This window comes from Apodemus sylvaticus, chromosome 22 (assembly GCF_947179515.1).
Source record: "Apodemus sylvaticus chromosome 22, mApoSyl1.1, whole genome shotgun sequence".
In the NCBI taxonomy this organism is placed as follows: domain Eukaryota; kingdom Metazoa; phylum Chordata; class Mammalia; order Rodentia; family Muridae; genus Apodemus; species Apodemus sylvaticus.
This window is the reverse complement of record NC_067493.1, coordinates 39,397,230-39,424,240: the sequence shown is the minus strand read 5'-3', so window position 1 is coordinate 39,424,240 and position 27,011 is coordinate 39,397,230. Positions and strand designations below refer to the sequence as shown.

Sequence of the window (27,011 nt, the reverse complement as noted above, 5' to 3'; positions counted from 1 at the left end):
TCCTGACCTTCCTGCCTTTGGAGTACTGAGATTACAGGCATGTGCTCCATATCAAGCTGAAGAACTTATTTTACTTTATATAATGCCTCAGACTTCATACTATTTTACAACTTTTGACTTCTGCACCTTGTTCTTTTATTTACCACTTCTAAAATAACATAAAAAGATAGCATCATTCAGAGCCAGTTTCTGAGGTTAAAAGTTGATGACTGGTGTTCATTATTCAATCAACCATTTTGTCAAGTTGTTTGTCAGAATAGCTTATGTCAAACGCTGTTTGAAGCCTCACACTTCACTGTGTGTTTCTCCTTTATCAGTAGGCACCAAGCAGAAAGGCAGACTTGTATCCCCAGCCTCCCAAGCCTGCTCACTAGTGTTTCCTCTGGGCTTATCCAACTTTGGGCCTGTCCTCAATATCTACCTCTTTCCCTACACAATCTTGTCTGCCGGGGTTATTGCTTCATATTTGACCATTTCTGAATCTCTGACCTGGAAAAAAGTGGCTTTCAATACTATTTTAAGACCACTCTCCTAACTCCCTCTGCAGTATTCACTGTTCCTGTGAATTGTTTATGGTAGGTAAATATGGCTTTTGTTAGTTTTTTTTTTTTTTTTTTTGGATTTGGTTTTTTTGAGACAGGGTTTCTCTGTGTAGCCCTGGCTGTCCTGGAACTCACTCTGTAGACCAGGCTGGCCTCGAACTCAGAAATCCGCCTGCCTCTGCCTCCCAGAGTGCTGGGATTACAGGTTTTCGCCACCACCGCCCGGCTTGTTTTTTGTTTTTTTTTTAATTGGCTTTCATGCAATATTGTCGCCTCACTATGTAGTCTTTTCTGGCCTCAAATTGTGGTCTTCCTGCCACAGCCTCCTGAGTGCTAGAATTTATTAGGCATGTACCACCGAGACTAGCTATGGTGGGGTTTATGAGTGGGTGTGGAAACAGAGGAAAGAGTTGAAAAGACTGAGGCTTTTTGGAGGGCTGTGTATCATTAGAATGAGGGGTGGGGTGGGGTGGTTCAGGGTCTGGAGAGATGTTTCAGAGTTGAGAGGACTGGCTGCTCTTCCAGAGGCTCCAAGTTCAATTCCCACAACCACATGGTGGCTCATGATCATCTATAATGGGATCTGATGCCCTCTTCTGGTGTATCTGAAGACAGAGCACTTATGTACATTTAAAAACAAAAACAAAACCCCAGAAAAGTGGGGCTATAGTAGGCCGCTCCTTTAATCATAGCACTTGGTAGGCAGAGGCAGGTGGATCTATGAGTTTGAGGCCCTCCTGGTCTACAAAAAGGGAGTTCCAGGACAACCAGACTACACAAAGAAACTGTGTCCAAACAAATAAAACAACAACAACAAAAATAGCCAGAACAGGTCATCTTTCTTAACATTGGAATTAACTTCTAGTTATCTAGTTTTCTGGTCATTTATATGTATGTATGTTTTTTTTTTTTTTTTGGTTTGGTTTGGTTTGGTTTGGTTTGGTTTTTCGAAACAGGGTTTCTCTGTGTAGCCCTGGCTGTCCTGGAACTCACTCTGTAGACCTGGCCTCAAACTCAAAAATCTGCCTGCCTCTGCCTCCCAAGTGCTGGGATTACAGGCATGTGCCACCACCGCCCAGCAGATAGACTAATTAAAAAAAAAAAAAAAACTAATTGAGTACATTCTAAAGTTTGTTTTTCTTCTCTGTGTTGTTGCTAAGTGAAGAAATCCAAGGCACTAAGGCAAGGCACTATGAAGGAGAGAGTTCAGTATCAGACATGAAAGTGGAGCAAATGTCAGGAAAGAGGAGGGAAGTCACTGGTTCGACATTGCAAAGAGGCCGTGTTGGGTTGAGTAAGACAGAGTCTTCAGATGAGAAGTGAAGGCATTACCATGTGACTTGCAATATCCTAACCAGCAAGAGGAGAAAAACTAGGGCTGATTTAATCCCCTGGGTTAGTTTCCAAAAGGAAAACTGTTGTTGTGACAAGATATCCTGACAAAAGTGACTTAAGGGAAAAAGGGTTTATTCTAGGTTATAGTCTGCAGGAACTTGAAGCATCAGGCATGCTTTATCTGCAACCAGAGAGTAATGACTGCCTGAGTTCAGCTTAGTCTCCCCATTTTCTATAGATCAGGGACTGGTCCAACCTCTTGTTAAAATGGGTCTTCACAGGCCAATTAACTTAATCAAGAGGATCCCTCAAGGGCACGCTCCGGGGCCCATCTTCCGTGAGAGCCTGAGTCCTGTGATGTTGGCCATACTCACTATACTTTGCTACCTTAAGAAAGCAGCAAATGGGCCTGGTGAGCTGGGTGGCTCAGGGAGTAAGGTACCTGATGACGGAAGTTCAGTTCCTGGGACTCACATGGTCAAAGTGGAGAACTGACTCCTGCAGATTGTTCTCTGACATCTACATTGATGCCTCTCCCCATAAATAAAAAGTAAAGAGGAAAGAAAAGGAGCCAGAAAACTAGCTGGGTATACTGGCCTTGTCCTGTAATGCCAGCACTTGGAAGGGTGAGAGAGGAAGAGCCTCTCAAATTGGAGGCTAGTCTACATTACAGTGAGACCATCTCAAAGAACAAGTCGGGTATTAATGTAAACAACTGTGAGGGTAGTGAGTTCCCATTGGGCCAGAGCCACCAAGCCCAGAAAACTAGCTCAGTGGTATATATAGTATGCCTAGGCAATGCAATCCTTAGTCCTGTCCTCAACACTAAAAGAAAAAGAAACTAGTAAGCAGGTACTAGGTAACACTGGCCAGAGATCTCTCAGAGAAAGAAGCAAACCTGAGCTCTTGGATGTCCCAGTTCATGTAGAAGTTTGCAGGCTGCAGAAGGAATTAAAGGATCCCAGATAAAGTTTGGTGGTCTTAACTTGGTTGGGAAGCCCAACATAAAGGTCGGGTAGGGGAGGAGAGGAGGAAGAAAATTTTGGGGTAGATTACCTAGGGTAGAACTCCAGACAGGCAGAGAGGGTTTTAGTCTGGGTGAGCACTGATCTGCACTTGTTTGACAGGGAGCTACTGCAACCCCGGGAAAGCCCTAGGCAGAGTGATCCAGGGCCTCACACAGAGTGGGATATAGATTGTTCCTACTAGCCCAGTATTTGCAGGCTATGTATGGCCCTGGGAATGAGGGTAATGCAGCCCTAATTAAAGGTTGCGCTGCACCCACCCTCTCAGTACAGAAGCTATTTTGAAGGCTGATTCCCAAGAAATTTAACACTGTGTGCCAAAACAGAAACCTAGCACTCAAGAGAGAAAACAGTGTTTTAGCATTCAAAATTACCAAGAAAGAACCAGGGAAATGTGCTTCAAATGAGGAGAAAAGTCAGCCTCAGAGATGACACGTTGGAATTAAGAGAGAACTTGAAACAATTAATTTTTTTGTTGTCGTTTGAGAAGGCAGAAGAAATGGATAACACAATGAAGATAAGAATTTATATTTTATTCAAATAAAACATTTAGAGATGGAAAAGAACACTGATGAGGGAGGCACCTATAAACCAGTGAACTTGAAGATGTAACAATTTAAGCAGAAATGAGATGTTAGAAAACTGGAAATAGCAATAAATCATGAGGCACTGTACCAGGGACAACAGTTTAAGACAAAAGCAGTCTAACATGCATCTGGAGCCTCCACCCCCCCCCCCCCCCGACACACAAAGAATTAAGAGAGGGAGGTGTAAAACATTTGTAAGTGGGGCCAAGGGAAATTCCAAGAAGCTCAACAGAAAGGTGACCACACCAAGACGCAGCCAGGCCTCATGGCTAACCCTAACCCCAGCCTTAACCCCAGCCCTATCCCTATCCCTATCCCTATCCCTATCCCTATCCCCGGCCCCAGCCCCAACCCCATCCCCAACCCCAAGCAAGAACTTCACTACTGAGCTTTTGTTTCTTTCTTTTTTTTTCAGGATTTATTTATTATTTTTATTTATACGAGAACACTGTAGCTGTCTTCAGACACACCAGAAGAGGGCATCAGATCTTATTACAGATGGTTGTGAGCCACCATGTGGTTGCTGGGAATTGAACTCAGGACCTCTGGAAGAGCAGTCAATGCTCTTAACCACTGAGCCATCTCTCCAGCCCCAGAGCTTTTGTTTCTTTAGATTTACACCCTGCTTTGTACTTTCTATCACCGGTTTAAACTTGTCAGGACATGCTTTTCTGGTGGGATGGTTTTTAAAAGATGAGATTCCACTTTGTGTTTCTTAAACTGGCCTTGAATTTGTCATCTCAAACCTTGATCCCACCTCAGCCTTCCAAATGCCTAGTACTACAGACATACCACAAGCCCAGATTGAACAGTCTCTCATCTCTCTAAAGTCTTTCCCCAGATCTGTTACTCTCTTACTTTATGATGATCAACAGTTAGGAAAATGTCCCCAAAACATTAATTTTTGTTTTTTAAGATGTATTTAACATGTTTTATGAGTATGAATGTTTTTCCTATGTGAATATATGTGAATACCTGGTATCAGCAGAGGCCAGAAGAGACTTTCAGTAATCCTCAAGGTGGAATTATAGGCACAGGTACTGGGAATCAAACTTTGATCTTCTGCGAGAGCAGTACACACTCTTCGCTGCCATCTTTCTAGCCCCATGGCCTGCATTGTGTGTGTGTTTGGAAACAAAAGTTTCTCCATGTAGACCTGGCCATCCTGGAACTCTCTCCGTAGACCAAGCTAGCCTCAAGCTCATAGAGATCCACCTGCCTGTCTCCTGAGTGCTGAGATTAAAGATGTATGCCACTACCACCTGGCTTAGAAGGAATTTTATACAGAATGGAAATTTGGGATTTTTGTTTTGGGTTAATCTATGAGTAAAATGAATTATACCTGGATTGAGTGGTATATACTTGTAAACCCAACCAGATGAAGGCTGAATGAAGAAAGAGGATTGCTGTGAGAGTTTAAGGCCTACTTCTACTGTATTGAGGTTGAGGCTAGCCTGGACTAGCAGGTCCCTACATAAACTTCTTGCCTCAGAGAAAGATTACAAAGCAGTGCTTAAGCTCAGGCAGAAGACTTGATACAAGGACATTCTCATTCATACCCACCCTGCCCCACAGCTCCTGGAGTGCTAAGTAGATTTCCTAGGGGTGTAACTGAAGTGTGCTGGTAAGTGACTCACAGTGGATGCTTTGAAGCAGAGTGGGAGGGACAGGGATCTACCTGTTCCACCCTACGCCTCAGTCTGGGTATATGAGTGTCAGAAGTCTCACTGAAAAGGCATCCTTCAAACCAGCTTTGGATTTCCTCCCTCATACCTAAAAACTTAACTCATAGTGGCAGAATTCTGACATCGTCTTCCTGGTGGCTAGCTTAAAAGAGCCTGCAAAGCTGCATTGTCGTCCTAGCAGAAGCCATTCTGGACCGTCTACCATTGAGTTACTCGGAGCATAACAAACACTACTGCTACTGTGTTACTGTACTCTCCAAGAAAAAGAATATTTTTCACTGCTGCTTGATGGGCTAATCGTGCTCAGATCATTGAACCTGGTGGTTAATTGTTGCTTGAAGTAAAATCTACTTAAGCTTTAGGGAGTGTAGGCTTAACAGAACATTCTGGTATTTCCAAAAAAAAATTTGTTATTTGTTAGTAGTCTGACATAGGTTTTGTTTTGGGGAGGATTGGGAAGGTGGCTCAGTTTGTAAAGTACTTGCCACAGAAATGACTGGGTGACGCTTGTCTGTAATCCCAGCATTGGGGATGTAGAGACTGGAGAATCCCTTGGATTTGCCAGTCTAGCCAGTTAGGGAGCTCTAGGGTCAGTGTTACAGATCCTGTCTCAGAAAAATCTAGAGGGGTGGCTAAGGAAGATGCCTCATCAGCTTCTGCCTCCACAGGCACCTTGCACATTCACATAGAAGGTTCGGGTTTTTCAGATAACTTTCTATTAGTCTCTCCTTCAACAATCTCAGTGGACACACTGCTAGATTAAATAGGAACCACTGTGTCCTAGTTCTGCTTTTATTACTTAACTGGAGAAGCAGGGAAACTGTGTGAGACTTAGTTTGCTGGTTTGTCAAGGCCACACTATTACTCTACATGTAAAAGTTAATATGGCTAAATGTATGCTCCTGTAAACTCCACATTTCTAATTTTTAAATAGTAAAATTTAAAATTACTTGACAAGCCAGGCTGTGGTGGTGGCACACACCTTTAATCCCAGCACTTGGGAGGCAGAGGCAGGCGGATTTCTGAGTTTGAGGCCAGCCTGGTCTACAGACTGAGTTCCAGGACAGCCAGAGAAACCCTGTCTCCAAAAAAGAAAAAGAAAAAAGAAAAAAAGAAAAAATCTATAAAATTACTTGACATGTTACCATAATATAATCTCAAGTGATAGAAATGTATTTAAAATTCTATCCATATTAATCTGCTGACCATCTAAAGATGCATGTAGCTTCTTATGGCTAGCCCAGTATTTCCCAAACTGTGGTGAAGTTTGTAAAATTTCCAGTCCAGGGCAATTTAGAGCAGAGGACCCAGGTCCAGTTCCTAGCACTCACAACTATCTGTAACTATAGCTTGAGGGGATCCAGCACCCCCTCTTCCAATACTCTCTGGCACCAGACAACATTTGTAGGTGCACAGACATACATATAGGCAAACACTCGTAAAGTAAATCTAATAGAAATTGTAATTTCCAGTCCAGAGGCTGGGTTGGGGTTGGGGATAGCTCAGGTGGTACAGTGATTGCCAGGCAAACATGGGTGCTTGACTCCAACCCCCAGTACCCATGGAAAAAGACTGCTGTGTGGTGGGCCACTTTGGTCAGCTCAGTGCGGGAAGGCAGAGACTGTCACATTCTTGGGATTCCCTGCCCGCCTAGCCAGCCTGACAAAATCAGAAAGGGTCGGGTTCCTGTGAAAGACTGTCTGAAAAATGAAAAAGCAAGGTTGACCCGGTTCTGAAGAGCAAAGCCTGAGGTTGACCTCTGACCCCCCCCCCCCCCAATCCACAAGCACATGTGTGCGTACACCACCCATTTGAACACATACAAATACTAATTCCCAATCAGTTGTGGACTGATATAAAATGTATCACTGAAACAATTAATGAAAAGCAGTCATGTAAAATATAAGCGCAAGTAGTTTGACAATCACATTTCAATGCTTAATACATGGAGCAAGATGGAGAATTACAAAACTGGACAGAGTCACATGCGTAGTTATTTAGCAGGTGTAACAATAAAGCACTACCGAAGAGCAGTACTTTGCACTAACATTTCATCAACAGGTAAAAGGTTTATTTTACATTTTTACTTTTTGTTTTTGAGACTATAACATAATTAAATCATTTCCCATTTCCCTTGCCTCTTTTCCTCCTTGCAGTAGTTAAAGCTTGTATCTGACAGTTGAGAGTGCCTCTGGTTGATTATCCAAGTGCGTTACCACTCTTGGATGATGACTGAACTTGGCAGTGCATTAATTTAATAATCCTCATAACTCCCAAACAACTATTAGCAAGTTCTGTTATAGAATTAGGAGAAGAGATTAACAGTTGGATTCTACTCAGACTGTTTATTCGGAATTTTATACAAATGAAGTAATATTATTATATTATATTATATTATATTATATTATATTATATTATATTATATTATATTATATTATATTATATTATATATATGCATATATAATATAATATATTCTCTAATGCAGTAACCAGTTCCTAGAGTTTATGGTGTTAATAATTAAAATAACTTTTAGACAGGCAGTGGTGGCGCACGCCTGTAATCCCAGCACTTGGGAGCCAGAGGCAGGCAGATTTCTGAGTTCGAGGCCAGCCTGGTCTACAGAGTGAGTTCCAGGACAGCCAGGGCTACAGAGAAACCCTGTCTCGAAAAAAAAAAATACTAACTTTAGATGAAAGGATTAGATCTAGTTCTTACTACAAATAAGTAGGCTTTATTTGGCTGGAAAAATTAAGTTTGAATTTATAAGGTAGTGATAATCTGTGAAAAGCATTTTTCAGAGCTTCTTTTTCATTCCCTTGATGTTTCTAACTTTTTTCACTATTTAAAAACTTCTTTCCTTTTAATTTTATGTGGAGGTCATAATGCACATAGCATTCCAGTGGAGGCCGGAAGGCCAGAAGACAGCTTTCTGGACTTGGTTCTCTTCCACCGTGTGTGTGTGTGTGTGTGTGTGTGTGTGTGTGTGTGTGTGTGTGTGTGTGTGTGTATGTATGTATGTGTATACTGGACTCAAGCGCAAGTCATCTGGCTTGGTGGCAGATGCTTTTATTTGTATTCACAGTTCTCTGGAGGACTTTTAGATTCAATGGGATTAATATAGATTACACAGTACATATGTATATACTAAAGAGTTTAAATCAGCTTGTATTATTAACAGTTGAATCACACCGCAGAGGCTGAGAACTTATTAGTTGCTCAGAGTTTTTAAAATTGTGTTGTTTCTAAGACCAGGTGTCTCCATAGCCCTGACTGTTTTGGAACTCATTGTTCAGACTGACCACCAACGCAGGGAGATCCAGCTGCCTCTGCAGGAACTGCAGCTGCCCCCTGAGTGCTGACCCTAAGGGCATGGGCCACCTACCACATCAGGCTTGTTCATTTTTGAGGTTGAGTGAGTGACTCAGCACCCAGAGCAGATCTATAGTAACCATCTCTCACTGGTCAACTCAGTGGTTGCCTAGCCCACAAGGCTGTGTGCCTGAGCATTTACAGTTTGGTGCAGAAAGTCTGAAAGGTTCCTGGACAGCCACTAGCCCTTAGTTCACAAGGGAAGCCTGGAAATACTGGTTCTGATATCAGTGAAGGAATCAGCAGCAGCAACAGGGCAGAGCAGATGGACTCCTTGGTAAGAGGGAAGGCCAAGCAAGCAAAAGGGGAGCAGCCTCCTTCAGCCCCAGGCCTTCTGTCTGTGCTGCTGTGGGCAGGCTTGCTTTCAGTGAGGCTTCTGGGAAGTTGACTTTACCAGCCGCAATATAATACTTGCAGAGCCATCTTGAAAGTTCCTCGTTTTCACTCTTTAAACTTGTCTGCACTGACAAAGTGCAGATCTCTAAGAGGACTGATGGTGATAGGAGACAAACTAGAACCAACTTTTTATTTGAGACACAGTCTCACTGTTTAGTGCCCGGCTGGCCTGGGACTCACTTCATAGACTGGCCTGGCCTTGAACTCACAGATTTGGCTGCCTCCACCTCCCAGTGTTGGAGGCATTAAAAAAAAAGTATGAAAATAAGCTTGAGCTGGGTGGTGTTGGTTCACACAGAAGCAGGCAGATCTCTGCGCGTTCAAGGCCAGCCTGATTACAGAGCGAGTTCCAGGATAGCCAGGAATCCCTGTTTTGAGGGAGAAAAAAACAAAAACAAACAAGAAAGCTAGGAATAAAATTCAGAAATAGAGCACTCTGCATTCTGTCCCCAGGCCTTGCATTAAAAATTAGGTAGGGGACGGGGCGTCTGGAGATTGCTCCTGGGTTAAGAGCACCGAATATTCTTCCAAAGGACCTGAGTTTATTTTCTAGTACCACATGATCACTGACAACCATCTGTACCTCCAGTTCCAGGCCCCCTTCTGGCCTTCAAGGGTACTGCATACATCTAGCTCACAAACCAAAACACCCACACACACATGAAATAAAACTAACGACATCTCAAACAGATTAAAAATAAATGAGGGGTGCTCACCACTGTACTTGGCTGCAAGTAACTCAGTCTCTGTGCCAACCTTGGCTGTTCTTCTGGCACAATCCACTTTATTTTTTGAGACAGTATCTTTCCATTGGCCTGAATTGACCAAGAAATCTTGGATAGCCAGCCAGCCAGCAAACCCCAGGGATCCTTGTGCCACACTAGTCCTGGGGTTACAGGAGTACATCACTACTCCTGGCTTTTGCTTGAGTGCTGATGAACCAAGCCTAGGTAGGTCCTCATGTTTATATAGCAAGCACAACTGAACTACCTCACTGTCCCCCCCCAATACACACACACACACACACACACACACACCAGTCTTGTTACTCTGTCAGGCAGAGCACTGAGTTGTTAGTCTTTCACCATCTGTCTGGGTACCAAGATCGAGTTTTGGGGAAGATTATACTTCTTTGATTTTGTCTGCTAGAATTCTTCCAGCTTCTTCTCGTTTGCTGCTGCTGTATGCCATATGTAAAATTTTCATCCATATGTAAAATTTATCTCTCTAGTTTAATTCGTGTTAAATTAAATAGCATAATAGCATGTGTCTGTAATCCCACCACTCAGGAATTTGAGGCAAGGATTGCCATTAGTTTTAGGCCAGCAATAAACAAGTACCAGGCTAGCTGGGGCTACATAGCAAAACTGAAAAAAAATAGGTACAAATGCTAAAAAACAAGTCTGCCAGGTGTGGGTGATGCACTCCTTTAATAGCAGCACTCGGAGGCAGAGGCAGGCGGCCCTCGGAGTTTGCAGCTCTCCTGGTCTATATAATGTCTGGGTTTGAAGACCTCCTGGTCTATATAATGAGTTCCTGACCATCAGGGGCTATATAGTGAGACTGTCTCAAAAAACAAACATTAAATACTACATGGCGAGGTCTTTTCCTCCCAATTTGCTTTATGACCTATATCTTTTCTTTACAAGGAGAATTCTGGTAGGGAGATAGCTCGGTGAACAAAGTGCTTGTTATGCAAGCTTGAACTGAGTTCAGACCCTCAGCACCCACACAAAATATTGGAGTTCAGGGAAGTTGTGACAGGTAGATTCTTGGAGCTCAGCATGCTCGGGATTCAGTGGTGGGACATAGTGGTGTACGCCTTTAGTCCCAGGAATCTGCCTCCAAGCCTCTAGAGGGAATTATTGTTGGGGTTTCTTCCTCTAGCACTACAATTCTGTTTTTAATTTAGATGATTTAAAAAAAAAAACAAGTAATTAAGCCTTACATACTTCGTCGCACTCGTCTTAGACCTTGTGCTCTGCCTCGCTCCCAGAGTGCTAGGTTTCTAGGGCTGCATCATCATGCCCCACCAGCCGGCTGCCTGCACAGGAAAGCATTAGGCAGATGGGGCTGGTCCATATCCTAGGATTTGAGGGACTGAGGCAAGTCATTATTGCTCATTCAACACTGTCCTGAATGAGTTGGTACTAGCTGGGTGACAGAGCAAAGCCCTGTCTTTAAAAAAAAGAAGAAAAAGAGAGGACACAGCCTTTTTTCTATTAATTAGTAATCTCCTTAAAAGTTTAACCTAAGGTTACATAGATATAGGTGTTTTAGCAATATTCCTTAGCAAATTCATACAAACATTCTTTTGGTAGTTAAGACTTAATACCAACATTATACTCCATGGAAACAGTTGCATATAAAAGACAGTGCTGTCCAAAGAGTTTTCTGGTGGTTATGGCTGACTCAGGGGTGAAACTCAGCTAGACATGTGACTCACACCTGTCATCCCTGTGCTTGGGAGGCTAAGGCAGGGAGGTTGTCACAAGTTTAAGGACAGCCTGGGGAATGTAGCTTAGCTCTAGGCCATTATAGGGTACAAAATGAGAGACCATGTGTCAAAACTTTAAAAAAGTTAAAGCCCATAGGAAATGAGGGGGAGACTTTCAGATGCATCCACAGAATGTTTCTCAGCCTCTGTGTGTGCTCTCGAGCGTGCAGGACAGTACTCGTGAAGGCAGGGGCTCAATGTTGATTTCCTCAATTTCCCTTTACTTTTTTTGTTGTTGTTGTTGTTATTTTATTATTTCTGTGTATTTGTGTATATACACCACAGAATTTATTTGGAGGTCCAGGGACAACTTTTAGTAGTCAGTTCTGTCCATCCACCACGGATATGGGTCCCAGGACTAGAACTCAGACTCTGGTTGTCAAGCTTCGTAGCCAGCACCATAACCATCGAACCATCTCGACAGCCCCACCTTAATTTTGACTCTCACTGTATGGGGACATGCTAATTTGGCTAGGCTGTCTAGGCAGCCAGCCGCAGGTATTCGTTTACCAGGGCTCTCCCCCCAGCTAGTGTCATAGGTGCCACCACATGTAGCATTTTCCCTGGGTTCTTGGGCTTGAACTCAGATTCCCTGCTTACATGGCAAACACTTTCCCCTAGAGCCATCTCCATCCCTGCAGGCAGGTATTGAGGAAATATCCACAGCCTTCATTTCAACATATATAGGAAATACATTTAACTTTCAGGGCCAATTAAAGGGAAAGCCACTTAAATCTACAGTTTCTTGAGGAAAATCAGTGTTCTAATATTGCTTGGGTGTTTTTTGCTGAACTATGTGTATGAGAACATCTGAAGGCAAAGTTTGACGACTGAAACAACAGTCATGGTTGATGTCAACAGAAGCATCAGCCACCAAAGTCCTGTGCCACGTGTTCACCCTTGCCATCTCGGAAGCTGAGTCATATGTCAGTTGTTGATTGATAGCCATTAATTTATCAAAGTTTTTTGTTGCTGTCATAAGTCTCCTGACTCTAAAATACCACCCATATCCTGACTACCAACAAATTTATCTCTAGCTTACACTGCAAGTTTATACTTGCTTATCTGTCCTCTCTCTAGCTTCTAAAGGCAGGGTGAGCCATGTCCAAAGCTGAGTTTCTGATCAGATCCTCTTCCCAGCTCAGAAAACACAGCTTCTCTGCCTAGCTGCTCAAGTCAAAGTCCTCAGTGTCATGTTGCATCATTTCTTTGTGTCATGCTGCTTGTTCCATCCGGGAGCAAGTTGTGGGAGCTGCCCCTTCCAAAGAGCCTGGATCTCATTTCTCAGCACATGGCCGCCATAGCCGCACGCTCCATCCCCTGAGAATCCTTCAGTGCTGGTTAACTGGACGTCTTACCGCTGCTGTCTCCCTCCAGTCTATTTTCAGTAGTGAAGCTAGAATGCCTAAAATAAATTTTCAAATTATTTCACTTACTTACTTACTTACTTAATTTATTGGAACAGGTCTCACTATGTAGTTCTCTGGCTGACCTCAGACTTGCCATGTAGACCAGGCTGGCCTCAAACTCAGAGATCCAACTGCCTCTGCTTCCTAAATGCTAGGATCAAAGGTGTTTGGTTTTTTTTGTTTTGTTTTTGTTTTTGTTTTTTTGTTTTTCAAGACAGGGTTTCTCTGTGTAGCCCTAGCTGTCCTGGAACTCAGTCTGTAGACCAGGCTGGCCTCGAACTCAGAAATCTGCCTGCCTCTGCCTCCCAGAGTGCTGGGATTACGGGCGTGCGCCACCACCGTCCGGCCCAAAAGCCAACTTTTTAACATTCTTTTTTTCCCCTCTCTTATGTTCTATCCATACTGGTTCCTTGGCTGTCTTTTAGGCAAGATTGGTGTGTTGTTTACTTATCATGGGTGTGCATGTTAATGGCATATGTGTGTCAGTCAGAGGACAACTTTTAGGGGTTGGTTCTCTCCACCAAAGTAAGTCCTGAGAATTGAAGTCAGGCTGTCAGGCTTGGTGACGAAGGCCTCTGAGCTATCTTACTGGCCCTAACTTTTTTTTAGTTTATTAATACTGTGTATAGATATGCACACATGATGTATGCGGGGAGGGTTGTGGAGGTCCATGCCCTGGGACACGTGGACGTCAAAGGACAACATCATGGTGTCTGTTCTGTGGGTTCTGGGGGTTGAACTCAGGATATTATTACATGTATGGAATTACCCACATATGCAGCAGACATTGATGTGCAAACTTGGAGTCATTCTGATAAATAGCTAGGAGTGAGCTCTGTCTAGTACAGCTATAGCTCAAATGGGAGATCTATTTCTACCTGGTTATTTTTGTTGTTGTTTTGACACAGGGTCTCTTTTTAACCCAGGCTGTCCTAGGACTCACTGTGTAGCTCAGGTTAGCCTCAAACTCATGATACTCCTTTTGCTTCAGCCCCCAGAGTGCTGGAAATACAGATATGCACCCCAGCCCCAGCTCCTTTTGTTGAATGCAGTCTTAGCCTCACTGCCAGCCCACTGAAGCAAAATCTGCATTTTGACAAGTCCTCACTAGGTGACTTCACTTTACCAAGTGCTGACCTGGACTGTCCCACCCCCGTTCTTCTGTCTGTCTGAGTAGGCTTGTCCAATTCTGAAGGTAATGTACTTGGTATTTTTTTTTCCTTTGGCCATAACTAGAATGTAAGTCCACGAGGGCAGTGCTGCCTATCAGGTCCTGCGCCTCAGGTGTACTCCACCATTGCTCACCAAGCATTTGGTGGGTGAGAGAATCCGTGCATGTAATGTAATGGAGCCTGCTTTTGTGTGTTTGAAATGTGTAAGTCTGTGAAATAAAAATCCTCTGTAGCTCTCAGCTCCAAGATTGGGATGGTCATTGTTTCAGTGTGACTGTGAAGGGGTTTTGTTCTGTCAATTCAACATGAGCTCCTTTAAACCAGCATGATTTAGTCATTCATTCCTAGTCTCAGACATCATTTCCTTTTTGTATTTAGGAAGCACTGTCACTCTGGGTTAAAGCTGAAGTGTCTGGAGGTTTTTAATCCAGTTACTGTTGGTCTGTTTGTATTACCTTATTAAATTGGATTTTAGATTTTAGAGGGTTATAGAGGTGGGAAAGATATTAAAGGGGTGGACAGAATGAACTTTATATGTGAATAAAATTGTCAGAGAACAAATTCAATAAAAATTATTTTAAAAGATTCTGAAAATGTAAAGTCACGTACAAATTTTGAAAAACTTTGAATGAAAATGTATAGTGGAATGTGAAATACCAGTTTTTTACTTTGGAAACAGGATTCTAGAAGAGACCTATGGTTTCTGATTCAAAGATCAGAGTGTTTCTCCTCAAGCTTACCCTGGTGAAATGTCCAGTAAGCTGCTTCTCAAAGATCTGTCTTGTTTGCTATGGAATGGACCACATGAGTAGTTTTCAGTAGCTGCACTTAGCAGTGGCTGCAAGCTTTGTTAATGGTCACAGCCTAGGGTGGGAAATGGAGTGAGAGGAGGCCAGGGACCCTCTAAGCGCTGTAAATGTAAGAACAGCCCTCACTAGAGAACTACCTAGTTGGAAAGGTCGGAGGATAATCTGGATTGAGCAAAGTTTTCTCTTGCAAATGCTAATACTGTTGGTAAAGAAACCATGTGTTTGCCTTAGGAATAGAAAGTGGCCCTGGAGAGTCTTAGGTGGCAATACAGAGCTTTTAGGGATATTTGTGTTAAACCATCTATTTAATTCAGACACAGTACAGAAATCTAATGTTTGGCCTTCCCCTTGTGCAAATCGGTCATGGAACAAAGATACTTAAGTGTTTTGTCAACATAGTTGATTGTGGGATTGGATAACATTCTCAAATAATTTTACATTTAAAAAATTAGGGAATCTCAAATATAGGGTTACTGGTTTTCCTTATTTTACAGATGGGGTCGAGGATTTGGTCTTTTGGGTTCCATTTTTGGAAAAGATGGTGTATTAAACCAGCCAAACAGTGTCTTTGGACTTATATTTTATATACTACAGTTATTGCTTGGTAAGTATTGATTCAGAGATACAGAAATAAGCTTGTTCTGCCCATTCAGTGCTTGTGTCTTCTCCCTCGTGTGTCCTCACAATCAAAGCATGTGCTAACAATGGAGGACCACAGAGTCCAGCACAGTTCTGTATTGTGAAGTGTGAGTCACTGCTGCTTATCATGTGGTGACCTTGGTATCAGTGGACGTTTAGTCATGGCTAGTAGTATGTCATGAGGTCCAGAAACTGAGCCCCATCCATGGAAATTATTATTCCAGTCCTGCTTGTAAGCTTGTTTTTTAAAGTTGTATTATAGGCTCTAGCTATCTTAAAGTATCTATCACAGCTTAAGAAAACAGTAGCAGTAAGCTGCCATAACTCAGCATGTCTATGTATCTACTGTTTCCTGTCTTGTGGGTCTTCTGCTTGTCCCTTTGGTGCTGGAATTGAACACAGGACTGGACAGCTGAGCTGCTTCTTCAGCCCTGCCTTTTGCTAAAAGAAAAAGAAAACAATAACAACAAACTTTGTAGCCTCTTATTTTCAGTATTACTGTCCTGAGTGTCTGGGCATCTCAGGTTCACATTTTTACTAAACAATGCCATGGGGCAATACAAAACAAAAAAGGCCCTTTTTTTTTTTTTTTTTTTTAAAAATGGATTTTAACAGTTATTGCCAAATTGTTCCTCTCTTCAAATCGTCTGGTCTCCATCTAATGTCCATTTTAGAAGTGTTTTTCATTTTTGCTTTTTGTTGTTTTGTTTTGTTTTGTCAAAATTTCTAGTTGTCAAGTCTCAGTAGCCATTATTTTGATGTTATTGTATTTAATGTTCTTTTACTACCCACTAAGCTCATCTTTGATAATCTTTAAACTTTAGCTTTGTGATAGGCTCCTGTTCCCACTTGTGCTTTGCAATCAGCCGTTAATATAAGATCCTATTGTTCGTCAGCTCTCTTGGGCAGTGATTGGCTAACCTAAGTCTGGAGTAGGCTTGCTGCCATTCACACTGGAGTATGACTTTTTCTAAAAAGTGTTATCAAGGTTGCCCAATGCTGAGAGTATGCATTTATCCTGCAGAAATAGGAAGTAGAAAGGTGTAGACACGATACTCAAGACAGTGCGGTTTAAAGCGGCAAGCTACTCCTGGGGCCTCGGCAGTAAGCAGTGGCTGAGCTAGCGAAGGCATCTCCATCTTAGAAAGTTGTGTGTTAAAGAAGTGAGCGTGAAGAGATTAAGGTTCAGTAAAGCAAGCAAAATGGGGTTTAAGGCTATAGGATAATATATCCTATATATTATGCTTGTTTGTGTAGTGAGGGGTCCCGTCGGAGGAGGGGAGGAGCTTATCCCCAACTTGTTGTTTTTTGTGGGATTTCTAAAGCACAAACCCCAACTCAGGGAGCCATCATTTCCCCGTAGTAGGAAAGAAAGAGCTTAGAGAAAACCATCATCCAGGTTCCCGTGGAAGACCAAGGTGAGGTGGTCCGTATTTATAATACTGATGTGTTGGCTCCAGCCCGTGTGCGAGGCCCATCGCAGGCATAGCCACTTACATTTGCTGACTTTGGCTTCCACGTGCTCTCGTAACGTCAGCTCTTCTGAGTCACCTAACACATCCAGAGCGTGCCACCTCACCCTCTTGTAGACTGTGTGACAGCCATCATTGTAAATGGTTTTTTCCACATAGTTCAAATGTTAACGAAACAAGCTGCTATGTGGTGAAGATAATCCACCTCAGATTCACTTCAGCTCACCTCCCTCCCACCCTGAGCAATGCTTCTGGAGTTTGTTTTTTAATAAGAAAATGCAAACAAACACATGCTCTTAATTTTCTTTATTTTCTTCTCTCTCTCTCTCCTCTCTCTCTCTTTTGGTTTTTCGAGACAGGGTTTCTCTGTGTAGCCCTGGCTGTCCTGGAACTCACTCTGTAGACCAGGCTGGCCTCGAACTCAGAAATCCGCCTGCCTCTGCCTCCCAAGTGCTGGGATTACAGGCATGCGCCACCACTGCCCGGCTTCTTTATTTTCAAAACATAGAAAAGCAAATGCTGTGTTCGCTGTCCTTCCTACAGTGTATTTTCCTTTGCCCCTTTTATTTGTTTTTTCTTTTTTTAAACTTATCTATCTGTACATTTATATGGAATGAATACATTTAATGGTTTTTTTTTTTTTTTAGGGTTTTTTTTTTTTTTTTGGTTGATGTTTTTACAGCTAGAAGATATTCTATTGTTACAGTAATGGCACATTATAAAGTCCACATTTTTTTCCCACAAATCACAGGTGCTCGCATATACTGCAATCATTGCAGTAGCAGCACTCACGGGGCATTCTGAGCACCTTATTGTATGTAGTTCATAGACTCAAGCTTCACCTGAGCCCGCTTCGTTCTCACAGCAGACGTGAGAGGTAGAGTCCTGTCTGCTGCTTAAATCGAGCAGAGACAACCCAGGACATGGTTCACAGGCCATTTTATGTCTGTATTGTCGTCCGTTTGCTTGCTGTGCTAGCGGTTGAACCCCACAGCCTTAAGTAAGCATCTAGGCGACAAGAAATCTGCCTCCTGAGCTACACCGTTAGCCTACAAGTGTCGTTTTTCAAAATATTTACGTACCTATCTCCAGCTAGGCCGGAATCATTCCTACCCTTGACTGTTCTTAGATTCCCCTGCCTTAGCCTCCTGAGTACTGACTGGATTATGGAGTAGATCGCCATGCCTTTTGCATCATTTTAAAAACTAACTTCTTTGATAAAGTTAAGGTGTCCGCACTAATTATTCAGTTTTAGATTCTGAGCATACATGATTTGGCGCAAGTGAGTGGATTGACAGAGTCTAGGCTTTCCTGGCCCATCAGCAATTAGATAATTGGGAGTTTAGTGTGCTCTCGCTTTCTCTGACCTTTAAAATCAATGTATAGTATTTGTGTTACTGGCATTAGGAGTTACAGGATAGTGCTAGTGAAGGGAGTGAAGATTGCAGACACTAATACCTGACTACTTCATTTTTCTCCTTGCGGCAAGGTCGTACTATATATCCATCCAGGCAGGCCTCCAGCCTGAGCCTTTTGCCTCTGCCCCCAGAACGCTGCCTCCTCCCTCGTGTATTTTGATGCAGATGTGGTTTACCGCCCGCTTTACTTTCCCTCTCCATCAGTTAACCATTCTAAAGTGTCAACGTGCTGGGCAGCCTTTAATCCCAGCACTAGGGAAGCAGAGGCAGGTGGACTTCCGAGTTTTGAGTTTGAGGACAGCCTGGTCTACAGAGTGACTTCTAGGACAGCCAGGGATACCCTGTCTTGAAAAACAAACAAACAAACAAAAAACAAACAAACAAAAAACAAAAACCAAAAAAACAAAACAAAACAAAAAACAAAAAAAAAAACCCCAAAAAATAAAAAAAAAAGTGTTTGCTTGCTTGCGCTCTCTCTCTCCCTCCCTCCCTCCCTCCCTTCTCTGTTCCCTCCCTCTCTCTCTCTCTCTCCCTCCCTCTTTCTCTCTGCCCCTCTCTCCCCCTCTCTCGCCCCCCCTCCCTCCGTCCCTCCCTCCTTTTTTTCCTCTCCAGCACAGTGTAGGCAAGGGCATTACCTGGTCTGGCTTTTTTTGGTAAATTTGATCTAAACATGAAAGGCAGCATCTCCCCAGGTAGAGAACCTATAGAGAAATGACAAGAGTGGACCTTACCCAGTCTGTCCTCAGAGGGAAAGCTGCTGCCCTAGTCCCTGTGCTCATCAGGAGACCACTGGCATCTTGGCTCACTGTGATGGGGAGCCTGCACAGTTGGTGTGCGCACTTCCTTGTGCAGTAGTAACAGATCAGAACCCTGGCAGCTGTGAAGCTCTCCTGTCAGCACAATTCAGCCCGTTTAGCCTTAAGACACATGCGCAGTGTTTGCACTCTGCTTTCTTTCACAGTCAAGAAGGTAAGGTCAGTATTGATACGCTGCTCTAGCCACAGCCTGTTACTTGTCAGTTGAGAAGCGTCTGTCCAGGCCCAGCGCTGACATAGCCATTGTGTCTCTCTTGCAGGCCTGACAGCCAGCGCAGTTGCAGCTCTGGTCCTCATGAGCTCCTCCATTGTGTCTGTGGTGGGCTCTTTGTACCTGGGTTACATTCTGTACTTTGTGCTGAAGGAGTTTTGCATCATCTGCGTCACCACATATGTGCTGAACTTCCTCCTCCTCATCATCAATTACAAACGACTAGTTTATTTGAATGAGGCCTGGAAGCGGCAGCTGCAGCCTAAGGAAGACTGATGCCCAGCGGACTCCACCCAGCCGTCTCAAACACTTCTTTCATTAAGTTTATTTTGCAAGGTGGTTTTTTGTTTTGATTTTTTGTTTTTTGTTTTTTGTTTTTTGTTTTTTTAATTCACAACAGACACTTTCCCTGAGAATCTTAAACTGATTTTTTAAAATATTGTAAATTAGAAGGGGCCCTAGCTATTTCCTGTGTCAGTCTTCATTTTAAATCCGGATACAAAAAAAGGATACGCCGAGCCAATCAAAGACAAGCTTTAACCTTACCTTGAAGATGTTTCTGAGATAATAAAATGTAGCCCTAGCCCCGGTCCTCAGCCGTAAAGTGAGCAGCCATTGCTAGTCATTCTTTAATGTGTATAAATTCAATTTCAGGTATAACAAATGTGATCATGAACATGAAAATATTTTAGAATAGATACTGTATTAAATATTGCCATGTTTACAATATGTAATATGTTTTTAGCTGATGGATTTAAACCTGTAGATTCAATTAGAGTCCATTCGTGTGATATTTGTAAATAAAGGTAGAAACATTGGATCCACCCCTGCAGAACTTACTGTACAGTTTAGTTGAAGTGTAGCAAGGAATTGTCAGCTCATTGTGACTGATAGTGGAGATAGTAGAGGCAAGCAGAACATCTTGGGAAACGTGCTGATAGCCCTGGTGCAGTATTGACAGCAGAAACAGTAGGATGGTTGGTTCCCTTCCATCTCCCACTCTGAGAGGAAGAAACTAAGTCTGAACATCCGAGTCAAGCTTGACTAGTCAGAGCTGGATGGATCGTAATGGAACAGGATGTCACGTGACTAGACCTTTTAATTCCAAGGCTCTCAGGACACTGATGGTGGGAAGTGGATATAGTCTTTGGAGAACAACTGAAAAACCACTATGGCGTTTCTGGATAAAGCCTCTTAAACAGCGGCTGCCCTCTCTATACGCATGTGTTCCCTTGAGTCCGGTGCCAGTGAGCTGCGCAGTATTCCGACTGAAGTAGGCACAGGCCAGGTGCTCTGAGGTCGGGCCATAGTGTTTCCTTTCTCGTTTCTTCTGCACTAAGGATGGTCAGTAAGTGTTTCAGAATCACATACTGAATGTGTAAACCTTAGGGCTGTCGGGAGGAACCGTTTGCTGACTCAGAAGAAACACAACGTGGAAACTGTCCCACTCTGGTAGCCACACAGAAGCAGTGATCTGAATAAACCCCAATGGCATGGCGGCTGTGTTTCTCTGGTTAGCGTCTTACAGGAGATGTTAAAAGTGCCTTCTGTCTTAAATCTCAAACCAAATCATTCTGTGTGTTGAACTGGGGCAGAAGTATCCCTCCTTACCACGAAGCAGAGAACTTGCATTCTACCAGAAGGGTCCGTGCAGCCATTTTATTTCTCGGGTTGAGAAGTAGCAGTGTTTTTGTTTATGATTTGGTTAATATGTTAAAAAAAAAAAACAAAAAAACAGGCAACTAGACAGCAAACTCTGAGATGGCAATCGTTGAGTGGTTTATGACTTTCAGTCAAAACTGATACACCATAGGATTTCTGGCCTGGGGCAGGTATAAAATAGGAATTGTAATGCTCCTTTAGAAGGTCCTAACCAGTTTCTTAAAAGACAGCTTAATTCCAATTTCATCAAAGGTTGTGTTTCCCCATGAATGTGAACATTTCCTCGACCATCTTACTATGTATGCATTACTGTTGTCTTCTGAAGTGGTTAAAGAACGTCTAGAAAGTACTGAATGGAGTTTATGGTAAACCAAGTCCTCAATCAAGAATTGTACAGTGAAGTCATCTCATAGGCCTGTGTCCGGTCTCCCAAGGCAGTGGAATGGCTAATAGCTAAGACTTCTGCTACTTAATGTATCAAGGCTCTGCTAAAAGTGTCGCTTGGGTCCCTATTCCAAATGACCTTTTCTGTCTTACATCATCACTCAGCAGGGTGGAGTTAAAGCTTGTCTTGACATTACAGATGTCTCCAACCCTTACTTAAGAAAATGTGAGAGGGCTCCCTCCGCCAGCCCCTTCAAGGCTTCCCTTTGCTTTCCTAAGTCTTGGGAGTACCACCATTGTTGATTGTATGAATTGTTTGTTTGTTTGTTTGTTTGTTACATTCCTGTGACCTAATAGGATGAATACCCCTTTCTCACAGAGACTTACCAGGTGCTGTTGGAAATAACAGCATTTGCTGACCAGTGTACTCATGCTTGCCCATGACCCCATCACTTGGGATAGAGATAGATGCAGGGGGATCAGGAATTCAAGGTCATCCTTGACTACATAGCAAAATAGAGACCAGCATTAGCTATAGGAGACTTTTTTTTTTCTAAAATATATGTTCACTGTAAGGGAGCCTGTTGTGTTTTATGTTAAGTTTTGCCCTGAGGGAATTCAGGCTTCCTTTTCTCTGTACCATCTTGTGAAATGGGAAAGAGAAACACTGTGTTATAAAACTGCTAATATTGTTATAACTGTTTCAGACTGAGTATTTAAACACTGAAGAAGCAGGGTTTGGCGGGCCCAGTGACACACACCTTAAGTCCCAGCACTTGGGGAGCAGAGGCAGGTGGATCTCTGAGGTCTAGACTGCCCTGACCTAGATAATGAGCTCCAGGCCAGCCAGAGTTATATAGTGAAACCTGGACTCAAAAACCCTACCCACAAAACAATAATGAACACTGCTAGTTGACTTAACAATAAATATAGACAGGCAGACCGGGGGAAAATGATTCCTACAGTAATTCTGTGCTTCATGCTTTTGAAGGGATTCCTAACAAAAAGCCTCTCACTTCACAGCCACAATATTTGAGGGAATAAGAGAAGCTCTGGCTAGGTGTGCTCCAGGGCCTGTGCTCGGCATGTGGGGTTTCCCATGGTCCTTTCACACAGCTGGTTCCTGTCAGGGAGGGTAAACTTCTGGCACAACTCAGGTTTAACTAGTTGCACTAGCTGTATTCCAAGAATTATTTTTGCTTCATCTATATAGCCTCTCCTTCAGCTCTTTTGTTGTGGTTGTTTTGTTTGTTCTTAAAGAGACACATGATCTTTCTCTGTAGCCTCGGCTGTCCTAGAACTCAGTACATAGCCTAGGCTGCCTTCAAACTTGACATTACTCCTGCCTTAGCCTCCCAAGTGCTAGGATGAGAGGTTCAGATTCATTATACATAAGGAATATTGAAAAACATTGATTTTTTTCATGTAAAGAGACAAGTTTTGGGGGCTAGGGAGGTGGCTTAGCAGTTAGGAGCACTTGCAGAGGGCCTGGGTTTGGCTCTAACCACCCACATGTCTGCTTAACAACTGTTAGCTGCAACTCCAGTTCCTGGGGATCTGACACCCTCTTCTGGCCCCCGAGGGCACTGCATGCATATGGTATATAGATATATATGCAGGCAAAACACCCATATAAATATGAAAGTATTTTGTTTGGTATAAAAGACCCTTGTACCTATGAGGACAAGAAAATTAATATTGTTGCTTTTTTGTTTATTTATAATTATATTCGAAAGACTAAAACTGCAGCTAGGCATGGTAGCACATGCCTAGAATCCCAGCACTTGGAAGTAGAGGCAGGAAGACCAGAAGTTCAAGGGCAGTCTGGGCTATTTTGAGACCTTGTCTCTAGAAAAGCAAAAACTCAAAACACAACTGCTCAGCAGTTACTTGCTAAGCTCTAGCTGGTACCACCAGTTGCTTCTGATGGGTACTGGCAGGTGGTAGGTGACCTGACCTTAAAAGTCAGAAAACGTCAGCAAAGTTCCCCACTCATGTCCAGGAACCTGTTTGGAGCAACGAACCTCACCCACTCCTGTTTTCTTCCAGTGCACACACATCAGCGAACCCGCTCCCTCCACCTTTTAGCATTTTAGGCAGTACATATATGAATCCTAACTTTGTGAGGACAGCCCTGAGTCATAGAGAGCAGAGTAGATTCCAGGCAGTGTGACCAATCGCCCCTCCCCTTTAAACTAACTGGCCCAGGAGGCGTGAAGTGTTATGAGGCTGTACTGAGCGTGGCCTAGATAATAGGTGTATCTGACCTGTGAAGTATGTTCCATCTAAAATATTACTCCTGCTTCAAAAGCTCCCGAGTAAACCTTCATGTAAAAAGGAGTTCACTGGGAAGATTCCCTCTTTACTATAGATAGAACTATTCTTTATCAGAGATTTAGAGTACCATTTTGCTAACTGGTAAATAAAAACAGATGTAAATATGTAAGAATGTTTATTTGTTGCACATAACTTTTTTGGTATAAAATAAATGTAGACATTACCTGTGGATATTGTGCTGCCATCGTTCTTACTTCAGTGTGGAGTCTTCAAAGATGAAGCCAGGTGAATCAAAGTCTAGAGTCAGGGAGGATTTGAGTATCCGAGGTACCGGAACCCATCCCTACAGGTACTAATTGAGAGCCTTTTCTCCTAATTTTTTATTCAGAATTTTTTAGGCTCTATGTTCTTGGATTCCTGTGGTTCTCAAGAATCCGAGACAGGGGGCTGGAGAGATATGGTTTAGTGGTTAGGAACACTGGCTGTTCTTCTAGAGGACATGGGTTCAATTCCCAGGATTCACGTGGCAGCTCGTTACTGTCTATAACTCCTGATCCAGGGGATCTGATTCATTCACACATGCAGGCAAAACAATATACATGAAAGAATTTTAAAAAAGAATCCTTGACAGGGCTGGATGCTGTGGTGGCTTAGGCCTTTAATCACAGCAGAGTCAGACACAATCTGTGAGTTGAGACCAGCCTGATCTACATGAGTTTCTAGGACAGCCAGAGTTACTTGGTTGAGACTCTGTCTCAAAAATAATGAGTAGAGAGAGGACTTGGTGGTTAAGAACACTTACAGAGGACCCAGGTATAGCTCCAGAAGCCATGATAGGGCTGAGGACACAGCTCAACAGGAGAGCTTTCTTTAGTAGGCTTAAACATTCCTAGCAGAAAAAGGAAAAGGGAAGAGGGGGGTAGTAAGCCAGACAGATACTGGTGGAACATGCCTATCATCCCAGTACCTGGGAGAAAGAAGTAGGAGGATCAGAATTTGGCCAGCCTAGGCTATGTCACACAGTCTCAAAAAACAAAAGAGGATGGCTTCGCAGTTAAGAACACTTTGAGAGGACCTACGGTTGACTCCCAGTGTCTGTGTAGCATTCCACAACCACCTGTAATTAGTTCCTGGGGATCTGATGCCTTCTTATGTTCTTCACAGCAACTGGACATGCAAATACAGTGGTGCCCAGACATACATGCAGACAAAACCCCTGTACACGTAAAAGGGATGGGTGGGGGCAGGGGCGGACAATAGATGTCACATGGAATGTTTTAAGATGTCTGCACAGCTTTGGGTTTTCCATTCCTCAGTCCTCTACAGAGATAACATCTATAAACAAGATGAGTCCATTTGAAATCTAACTTATCCATCTTTCCCTGAATAAATGATGTGTTCTGCATGAAACTTTAGGTCTTGGATTGGAGATATGGTCCTATTAATAGCTTGCATAGGTGGATTCTTAAGGCCCTAGGTTTGGTGTAAACTGGGAATGATAATACCTGTGATCCCATCCCGTGCAGGCAGAAGGACCAAAGCATCCAAGGTCAGCCCAGTGACCATGTTCTTCCAAAAGACTGGGGTTCAATTCCCAGCATCCACATGGTGGCTCACAAACACCTTCCAGGGGTCTAATATGTTTTGGCTTTTACTAGCATCAGGCACACGTGATTCACAAACATACACAGAAAATAAGCAATAAAATTATAAATTTAAAATTATAAATTAAAAATTATATTAAACTAAGACACAAAACAGGTATTTTGAAAAATGTAAGGGGTCTGTGGTGACATGAAATACAGTACCCCTAAAATCTCTTCCCACTTGAACTAACAATAGTCTCTTCTTCCCCCGCATCCTCTCCCAGTTTTTTTTGTTTATTTCCCCACTCACCCACCCACCCACTTGCCCTCTCCCAGTTTTTTTAAAGACAGTTTCTCTGCGTAGCCCTTGTTGTCCTAGAACTCACTTTGTAGACCCGGCTGGCCTTAAACTCAACAGAGATCCACCTGCCTCTGCCTCCTGAGTGCTGGGATTAAAGGTGGGTGCGGCTACACCCAGCTTCAAACAGTTTTGCTTTTAAAGGGTCTCAAGAAAGTAAGACACTCTGTGTCTGGGAAGGGCTGTGTGTAGAGACACGGACCTGACCCTGAGAAAAGACAGCTGTCTCCAGCACTGCACGTGGTTCCTTGTCTTCCATCTGACAGGGCAGCTTGAAAAACCAGGATTGATCTTGGGAAGAATAGTGTGCTATATTCCCTTGACTCAGTGGAACCTCTGGATGAGGGAAACAGATAAATCCTCAAAGGAAGACTGATATGATAACTGGTCATCACGCTGAAGGTACCAGACACAAAACACTAGTTTTTGTAGGCCCTGTTTAAAGAGGCAGTGAGAGCCATTGGGCTTTCTACACAAAGCTGTCCCGACTGCGGAGATTAAACTATAGGGAAGCCTGTGGTGACAGTTTTGTCTATAAAGTACTTGCTGTACACGCAGAACAACCCTAAATTCAGTCCTCGGAACTCATGCTTAAAAGCCAGACTGACTGGAAGCACGGACTTGCAATCTCAACACTGGAGAAGTAGAGAGGGCCAGAACCTCAGGGTTTGCTGGCCAGCAGCCTGGTTTCTGTAGTGAGTCCTCCCCTAATCTGAAGCCCTGTCTCAAGAAACAAGGTGGAGAGCCACTGGGCTTGCTCTCTGGCCCCCACAAGCATGCATATGCACACGAACACCAGGCTGGAATCGTGAGCTCACAATTCAGAGACTTGGCATTCGAATCTTACATGCGTCTGATGAACCGTCAAAAGCGGTCTGTCAGGACTTCTCTACACGTGTGACTCCCTGTGGGCGGTGGTTCATCTGTGGAAGCTTGGTTTTGAGACTGGTCTAACCTGGAACTCAGAGATCTTTTCGCTTCTGCCTCCAGAGTGCTGGACCACAGCCATGTGCCACCACATCCAGCTCCTCTGTGACATTTGATGAGTGACTCTTTTATTCTGTCACCAGGTCAAGACTAGCCTGTTTGGATGCCCAAGCATGGGGGTGGGGGGTGGGCGTCCTGGGTCAGTGAACAATCTGACACATAGCACTTTAAAACGAATTTGTTGTGTAGTGGTGGTAGTGGTGGCAAACAACTTTAATCCCAGCACTTGGGACACAGAGCCGGTTGGATCTGTGATTTTGAGGCCAGCGTGTCTACAGAATAAGTTCCAGGGCAGCCTTAGCTACAGAGATAAACCCTGCTTCAAACAACAACAATAATAGTAACAAAAGAAAGAAAACACTTTTTTTTTTAAGA

General features: G+C 43.3%; 1 protein-coding gene across 3 annotated transcripts in view; it reads left to right on the top strand.

The window, feature by feature from the left end:
• The window catches only part of Vkorc1l1 (vitamin K epoxide reductase complex subunit 1 like 1), a 47,291-nt gene extending 23,357 nt beyond the window's left edge, over positions 1-23,934 (top strand). For 2 of the 3 annotated variants that reach the window (XM_052168804.1, XM_052168803.1), the window contains exons 2-3: positions 15,322-15,431; positions 19,432-23,934. In XM_052168804.1, the coding sequence (XP_052024764.1) occupies positions 15,322-15,431; positions 19,432-19,658 (337 nt within the window). In that variant the 3' untranslated portion in view covers positions 19,659-23,934. The remainder of the gene's footprint in view (positions 1-15,321; positions 15,432-19,431) is intronic. The other variant, XM_052168806.1, reaches the window with a different exon arrangement.
• The last annotated feature ends 3,077 nt before the right edge of the window (positions 23,935-27,011 follow it).